This window comes from Tribolium madens, unplaced genomic scaffold (genome assembly GCF_015345945.1).
Source record: "Tribolium madens isolate multiple individuals breed KSU strain unplaced genomic scaffold, Tmad_KSU_1.1 Scaffold_97;HRSCAF=244;Tcas5.2_LG3a, whole genome shotgun sequence".
Classification (NCBI taxonomy): Eukaryota; Metazoa; Arthropoda; class Insecta; order Coleoptera; family Tenebrionidae; genus Tribolium; species Tribolium madens.
The window spans coordinates 15,117,737-15,126,931 of record NW_025401069.1 but is presented as its reverse complement, the minus strand read 5'-3'; the positions used below and the strand labels follow the sequence as shown (position 1 = coordinate 15,126,931).

General features: G+C 28.5%; 1 protein-coding gene across 1 annotated transcript; it reads right to left on the bottom strand.

The window, feature by feature from the left end:
* Positions 1 to 7,286: 7,286 nt before the first annotated feature.
* Positions 7,287 to 7,923, bottom strand: LOC123014756 (histidine-rich glycoprotein-like). The gene is made up of 4 exons (XM_044414017.1): positions 7,838 to 7,923; positions 7,711 to 7,784; positions 7,498 to 7,664; positions 7,287 to 7,445 (listed from the first exon to the last, which is right to left on the bottom strand). The coding sequence occupies exons 1-3, from the start codon at positions 7,856 to 7,858 to the stop codon at positions 7,520 to 7,522; spliced, it is 240 nt and encodes a 79-aa protein (XP_044269952.1). The 5' UTR covers positions 7,859 to 7,923; the 3' UTR covers positions 7,287 to 7,445; positions 7,498 to 7,519.
* Positions 7,924 to 9,195: the final 1,272 nt, after the last annotated feature.

Genomic DNA, 9,195 nt, shown 5'->3' with positions numbered 1-9,195 from the left:
TTTGTGTTTTAGAATAAAATAATAGTAAATACTTAATACAATGATTTATTACTTTAGATTTTTTTTTGAAATATTTTATTGTAAAACGCTCACGTTGATATGTATATAATAAAATTGTCCTTTCTTTGTGTTTTTTATTCTTTCTTTATTTTTTTGTTTTTTGTTTCTTTGAAAGCAGGATTTTTCGAGTTTTTTAAGGTAATAATCGATTAACAAGGTCAATTATCTGGATAAAACGCTCATTTCCTTTTCCATAAAATTTCAAAGAAGTGTTTGCTTTACGACACTGAATAATGTTTTATAGTGACATAAATAATGATAAATCAGTAGTCTCATCGTTTTATTACTGCTTCCTCTTCCGTTTCAAATTATTTGAGACTAAGTGCAAACAAAGTAAGTAAAAATCATAAAACCAAAGACAATAATTGCAACAAATATAACTTGAGTGAAGTGAAATACTTTGCGTTTAATTAAAGTGGGCCATAATCTTAAAATTAAATTGGCAACATTGAAGATATAAAATTTAACGATTTTCTGACAATGTTCTCTACTTAAATCTAAAATCACAAGTCACTTTAATATATTTAAGTAAAAAATCTTCGCCTTGAACACTTAGTCTGTATTTTCGTCGATTGTTTATTTTGGATTCGTAGTCGAAAATTTTTAAATGTTGACAACGCATAGAACTCAAATTTCGAAATTTAACTAATAGTAAAAAAATATCAATTATTTTTTAAATAACAAAGTTGTCATAAATTATTGAAAAAGAAAATTTTTGGTTTTCCCCACATACTACTTCGAAAAACACTCAAGATGATTTTATGAATTAGAACCTTTCTTCATTTCTTCTCCACAACTTTGTCGTCTTTTGCCAACCTCTAATATTAATTTATGACTTCTTACGTTCTTCAATATGTATCTGTTTTACCCTATTTTTTGTTCTTTCTTTTTGCTTTATCTCATATTTGTTTTATATTTTCGGTCTTTTTTTATCTTTCTTATATTTTGTATGTTTTACTTTGTTTGATTTTATTTACATTTTTCTGTTTCTTTGAAATTTATTTCAAATTTTCTTAGTACACTTTCAACCTCATTAATTCTTAAATTATCTTATTATGATTATCTTTTTTCGCTTTTTTCTGCTTCATAATTTATCAGTTTTGTTGTTTCTTGTTTTAGATAGTAATAATAATGATAGAAAGGCTTTGTTCTTTAATAATTAAAATAAACAATCGTGTTTGCAACAATAATGTCCAATGTCTTGTTGTAACAGATAGTTTTGTTTTCGAGACTGCTTAAAAAAATCATACATAAAAAAAATTTTTATTCTATTTTCTCTACTCTCAATTCTCCGTCTCTCTACATACTTTTACTTCTCTCCTCTCTTTTTTTATTTTTTTCTTCTCGCTGTTTTCTTCTTTCACTCTTATCTGTTTTTATTATTTTTAGTATTTTATAAAATTTCAAATTTTGTTATTAAAATAAAATTTTGCAATTTTTTTATGTTTTATGATAAAATAATAGTAAATGCTTAATACTTACAATGATGTATTACTTTAAGATTTTTGACAATTTTTCTGAAATAAAAAAGGACAATTATCTGGCAATAAAAATTCCTGACTGTGTATACAGAAAGGATAATAAACTCATTTCCTTTTCCATAAAATTTCAAAGAAGTGTTTGGTTTCCGACACTGAGTGAATGTTTTATAGGGACATAAATAATGATAAATCAGTAGTGTCATCGCTCATCAGATAACTTCCTTAATTTCTTCATCTCTGCAGTGAAAAAACGCCTCAACAATCCAAAAGAAATATTTTTGGCCATCACCGGTTTAAGAACCAGTCGGGTCATAAAGTAAATGTCTCGACATTTATAACCCTTGCAGCAAATAATTTTAATTTTACAAACTCGTTTTAACACGAATTTGTTGTCAGATTTCTAATTCCAAATAAAGCGCAAAAATATTATTCGCACTGTTTTTACTTTCATTTCGAATTTTTCCTTTACCTTTGACTTGGCTAAATTATACTTCCAAATCGCAATTGTTTACACAATTGGTGGGCGGCACATTTACAAGGCATCCGCTTTCCCGAAAACAATCATCGGAAAATCGCAACTTAACGCTTGTCAAATTACTGAATTATGTAGTCCATAATTATGGTAATGATGCGCCTCCTGGTGCTCCGGTCAGCCCACCGGAGTCGGGAGAAAACCGATATTATTTTGTCGAGGAAATTATATTGAAAAATTCGAAATATAAATGTCAGTGTTGTTCGGAAGTTTAAGAGAAATTCTTCCACCGGTGTGGGAAGTCGTCTCTATTGTCATTAAATAAAACATAAATTCGACTTAATTGGGAAAAAAATTAAATCGGCTGAAAGTGTGAATGTTTGTTTTGATTGATTCGGTGCAACAGCCGATGAAAAATTTTGCCACATGAATATTTATCAACCGGTATTAATTTATCTTCCAGACGGTCGTAAATCTTTGGATTATTTAATTAATAGTAATTAAAAATAAAAAACTCCGAAAAATGAGAGAAATTCTTAAATTTATGTGCCTACGGCTCGTTTAGTCACAGATTATATGAGCGATGTGTTGAACAAATGATTAAACAATACGAGACAATAGAAAGGAAATAAAAGCGCTATTTGTTTCAAAAGAATGAAAAATGATCGTGAACAAATTTCTCAACAGGACACTTGCCTTATAGGACTTTAAACACTTTCTATCTGACTGAAATTCAAGTAACGAGATCTTAACGCTCCTCATTAGATTTATATCGAGCGATTTATTACAAAACGCCACAAGCAAAACGACAAATTATGGTATCATGAATCTTGGAATAAAACTGCAACATTGAACATTATTAGTGGGGATATGATTCGTATTTGACAATGTTTATTTAATTTATTAATGAACATAGCCTTTATATCATTATTATAAATTATTAAGCAGAAAAAAGCAAAAAAAGACAACTTACAAATTAATGAGGTTGAAAGTGTACTAAAAAAATTTGAAATTTTGGAAGAAATAGGAAAATGTAACAAGATCAAGAAAAGTAAAACACCAAATATAAGAGAGATAAAAATAAAAACCGGAAATGCAAAACAAAGCAAAATGAAAGAGCAAAAATATGATTAAACAGATTAAAGATCTTGAAGCATCAAAAATATTCAGAAAGAAAACATGTTTAGGACCAGGAATCGTACCTCAAACTTTTGAGAATTATGTCTAAAATTGTTTAGAAATTAAAAAAAAGAACAGATAAGTGAAACAGTGAAAAGAAAAAAAATAAAAATCAGAGAAGAGAATTAAAAGTAGAGAGAGGGAGAATAAAGAGTAGAAAAAATAGAATAACAAATATTGCAATAATATTGTTTTGTAAAATAATTTTTTATATATAATTTTTAAAGCGTTTTTGTTAACAAAACTATCTGTTACAACAGAAAACATTAAACATTATTGTCCCAAACATGGTACGTATTTGACAAAATGTTTGTTCATTTTAGTTATTAAAGAACAAAGCCTTTCTATCATTATTATTACTATCTAAAACAAGAAACAGATTTTGAAAGTGTACCAAGAAAATTTGAAATTTTTAAATAAACAGAAAAATGTAAATAAAACAACAAGAAAAAAAGTAAAACACACAAAATATAAGAAAGATAAAATAAAGAGCGGAAATATAAAACAAAGATAAAATAAATCAAAAATAAAGAACAAAAAATATGATAAAACAGATACATGCACATTGAAAAAACGTAAAAAGTCATAAATTAATATTAGAGGTCGTGAAAGAAAGAATGAAGAAAGATTCTAATTCACAAAATCATCTTGAAGTGGTATGTGGGGAAAACTGAAAATTTTCTTTTTTAATTTTTGACAACTTTGTTTTTTAGAAAAGTACTTGATATTTTCTTACTATTAGTTACTCCACTTAAAAATTTTCTTCAATATTGCCAACTTAATTTTAATATAATGACCCATTAAACGCAAGGTTCTTCACTCAAATTATTTCAACTTGGATTTGTTTGAATTATTGTCTTTGATTTTTTTTTTTGATTTTTATTTACTTTGTTTGCACTTAATCTCAAATGATTCGAAACGGAAGAGGAAACGTAATAAAGCTACTAAAGTAAAACTATTGTTTGCAATAACATAAAATTATGAAAAATACACCGTTTGCGGTTTCATCTTAAGGAAAAGAAATGTTTTTGTCTTGTAAAACAAATAATTGAAATAGAAATTATTTGTACAAACATAAAACAAAGTAATAATTTCTTCCTGAGAATGCCGAGAGTACATTCACACACGATTTTAAGACAATTTATTAGATAAAAACGTTTTTTTATAAAAAAATATTTCTTTTAATTTTGTTTTAAATTTGAATAAAAATTATAATTTATGCAGTGAAAAAAAGTTCAAGTGATCATCTGTCACGCTCGCGAAACCAAACAGTGAGTAGAAACCGCAAACAGCAAGACAAGAAACCAAATTAAACAAGTCATTACAAGCCAACTTGAAGGCTTAAATAAAGCATCGAGACATTCTTGAGAGATTTATTTGGTCTTGGGTTTCGAGAACCCCTCATTTAAATAAATGTTAACACAGTTGGTCAAGAAGGTCAAGACTGCTCCAGCCACCCATAAACTCTTTAATCTTTGATCTGTGACCAATCGCAATCTGTTTCTTGGCCATTGGGCCTCCCGGCCCCCGTTTTGCGCTTTCTACCCATTCGGCTCTTAATTGGGAAAGTTGTCGTTGAAAGCAATTGCAGCTGAAGGCGGCCATGGCCCGTGGTCACTTCCGTTATGACATACGTCCATCACAGCCGAAGAGGAAGTGAGCAAAATGGGAAGCATCGCGAAAAAATCGGTGATTTATGGTCACGAGATCGGGGATCTTCACGAGAGTGAAAGGATTTTCTCCGATCCTAACCTTATCGCACTTAGGTGAAAGGTAATGAAGAGTAGGCGGAGGACAAAGTCTTACCAGTTTTACCAAGAGGGGCGCATTCTTCTGGAGCATCTGGTCGGAAGTTGTTTTATTTACGATGGCCCCAAGGAAATCAATTGAGAGAAATATCGCCCATTATTGTGGCGATTTGTTTGAAATTTGCTGAGTCAGTGATGAGTTTCACTTAAACTTGGGAAAAAATAACATGCGAACAATAAAATTGTTGAGTGACGAAGAAAATTATTCTTTATTTAAAAATATTTAAATTGATTCTAGTTTAAACAAGGTTTGTTGAAATAGCGATTTCTAATGGTGTTTCAATTAAATAAATTATTGTTTTGTTGCCTCAACATCTTATTCAAAGTGACACAAGGCTTGATTTGAAAGTTGAGCGTTTGTGGGTAGATGACACACTTGACAAGTGGCAAAATTGGTTGCCTATAATGTTATACAAAACTGTGCAAAATTATATACATTGAGCGTTACAGAAACGGAAATAACAAAGGTTATCAAAAGAAAGATATATTTTTTTATTTGAAAAAAATTGTGTTTAGGTTTATTTTTTGTAGATTAATGGAAACATTTAAAAAATTAATAAAAAAGTTACCCAAAAAAGTGTATAAATTCTTATTTTCTGTTTATACACTGAGCGCCACAGAAATAGAAATACAAATGTTCTTCAAAGAAATTTTTCTTTAATTTATAAAAATTAGTTCGTTTTATTTTTTTGTCGATTAAGAAAAAAAATAATAAAAAACTGATTTTATCAAAAGTGTACGAACCTTATTTCACAGTGGCGCCACAAAACACAAACAAAAATTCTCAAAAGAAAAAATATATTTTTTTTTTATTTCAATAAAATGGTATTTTATTTCTTTTGTCAATTAATATTAAAAAGTTATGGAAAACTTTGAAAAACCTGTTATAAATTATAAGATGAGCAACCAGAGCCTCTAATGTTTTTTTTATAAAATAATATGTTTAACAACAAATGTACAAAGTGAACAAAAAAGAGTTTTTTTAACCATTTCTTTTAAGAAAATAAATAAATAAAAATTGATGAGCTATAAATCGTGTAATCGTGTTTTAAATAAAATTTTATTTTGTTTTTGAGTTTTGCAATTTTTTGGTCAAAAAAATGTAAATAGTTTTAATCGTTTGTAAAAAAAGTTTTCTAATGGGTTGTCTTTTTACAAACAACAGTTTTGCAAAACTTAAAAAAAAACAAAAAAAGAATTCAAAAATTATTATTCTTGACAAAAACGTCACATCTTTATAGTCTTGATCATTCGTTATAAATTATAAGATAATTAACCAGAACATCTAATGTTTTTTATAAAAAAAATATTTAATAACGAATATACAGAGTGAACAAAAAGTATAGAACTAAGAGTTTTTTTTGATCATTTCGTTTAAGAAAATAATAATTAATCAAAATTGATGTGCCATAAAAAATGTGATAATGTTTTAAATAAAATATTATTTTGTTTTTGAGTTTTGCAATTTTTTTAAATAAATACAAAAGAAATGTAGATAGTTTTTATCCTTTGTAGAAAAAAGTATTTCTAGTGAATTTTACAAAACTCAAAAACAAAACAAAAATTGAAAAAATATTATTATTGACAAAAACGTTACATTTTTATAGTACTTGATCATTTGTCAATTAGTTTTGACAAAAAATTAATAATGTAAGCAAATTGGTTTCTTTTTTTTGTTCACCTGGTATATCGATCAAAACTGCATAAACTAAAACTACTTTCTACAGAATTTTTATTTCTTTGAATTGAAAGATTTTAATTTCAGTTCTATTGCAGAATTGTGTTATTTAAAAAAATAATAAATGGATTAATTTTAAAATTGAGAAAGTTTTATTTTGTTTTTCATTACTAATTCAATTTTTTCTATATTAATTAATTGTCTAAAATCCTGAGAATTGTATTGCTGTCTTTATAAAACAGATAAAAAGAGTAATAATAAATTTAATATCTCTATTAATTCAAGGAGCAAATGCATTATTTTTGTCAAAAACACAAAAAAAGATAACAAAACACGATAAAATAAAAAATAAGTGGTGTTGCATTGGAACAAAATTTTCGCCACAATTTGATCACTTTTAATTATCAACAAAAACAAATTATAACTACATTATTTTTTTTTCAAAAACACAAAATTTTACTTTTTTATTCTCAACGAAACAAAAAACTTGAAAGCGATTTTGAACCTTTTACATTTTTATGTATATTTTTTTAATTTTTGTCTAATTAGTTGTTTCAACCTCACAACTTGTGGAAAGTAAATGGTCTTGGAGAGAAATAACTCAGGAGTAATATAAAAAATTTATTATCAAGTATAAAAACTGTTACATATTGACTATCAACAATGGAAGCGTAATGATTAACAATAAAAAACGTCCTGGAACTACAAAACTATCTCATCGAAACTTTTTGTATTTTCCTGGCGACAGTGTCCATGGGACATAATATCTGCAAGAAATGACGTAACCAATAGAAAGTCACTACTTTTACGGAAAGTTACCTTCGAGTGACTTTTTATACATCTACCACCAACCATGATGATGGTCATGATGGTAATGAGGCTCTTCATGGACGTAGATCTTCTTCACCACGGGCACGTGCACCTTTTTCACGTGGTGGTGGTGCACGGTGTGCACGTGGTACGGCACGTGGATGACGACATGCTCGCTGCAAAACACATTAATTTGGCTCTAGTGCCGAAAAATCGACTTACTGGTGTCCGTGGTGGTGGTATCCGGGGGCCGGGGCCGCGGCGGCCAGGGCCAACACGACGGCAAAGAGAACGAACTAAAAAACGAGTTTAGATTTCGGTGGGATTTCACACGTTTTGCTGCACTTACGATGTATTTCATGAAGGCCATTTTGGGTGGTTTTGATGCTTCACTAAGTCACTAGAGCACTATGCTGATTCGGTGGGCCCATCAGGTATTTATAGTGGTGCGGGCCCCTTCTACCGGCCCTCCTGTTATCGAATGCTATTACATAAAAAGGAAATAGCAGAGAAACACATCCCCCCAGAATGGATTCGTTGGGTTGGGTGAGAGTCCATATGTGGCAATATTGTTTATATGGATCGAGTGTGGTGACCGATGACACTTTTTTACGCGATGAAGGAGTTAATGAAGTCGATTTTGCTTTCTATACGAAGATCTATTACAGATAATGGTTATGTAAACAAACTGCCAATTTTAACGACGCCACAACAATAAATGCAATTCTTTGGTTTCTTGTTTTACGACAAATATCCTTATTTTTAACTGTTTGTTTTCACCGGCTTAGAAAATTGAACGACCTGATGTCACGCCTGAAAAAATCAAATAATAACACGATATTTTATTGTGTCTGCAATGCATTTAGAGCATTTTTTATTTCTGTTGCCTATGACTTGGTAGTGTTTTGGTATTTCTCAAAATTTCAAAAAATTCCATCAAAATTCCATTGATTGAAAAAAAAATTCAGTAATTTCAATAATCGATCGTAATTCTATTTCTATGATTCCAAATTAATTCCTGTAGTTCCAACTTAATTCCTGTAATTCCTAATTAATTTTCGTAATTCTAAAATAATTCCTCTAATTTTAAATTAAATAGTTCTAATAAATTCAACTTAATTTTGAAAATATTCTACCAAAATTAAATTGCACCAAAATTCCAGTAATTCCAAACAAATTTCAGTAATTCCTATAATCCATCGTAGCTCCACTTTTTTTTAGATTAATTTATATAATTTCAAATTAATTCCTGTAATTCTAAATTAATTTCCGTAAATCCAAAATAATTCCTATAATTCAAAATTAAATAGTTTTAAAAAATTGGATGGGCCAGCGGGTGGAAAAAGGCTTCATTTGTCATAGGAAAGTATTAATTTTATTTTTTTATGTATTTGAGAAAAGCTGTTTTTTATGTTGTTAGTTTTATATGTTTCGCCCAGAGTTACTCTATTGTTTTTCTTTAATACTCTCTGTAACATTGAAACTGTTTAGCCAACAAAGACAAAATAAAATGCAGATAGCTTTAAGTATTTTTTTCCATTTAATCTATTTTTAAATTGTTAAAAGAACGTCAAAATTGATAATACAATAAGAAATTTTGCTAAAACTTAAAATTGATAAAATTTACTAAAACTAAGCTCAAATACAAATTGTGTAAATACATGATTTTTTATTGTACAAACTGTTTTTACAGTGTTTTTTGTTATA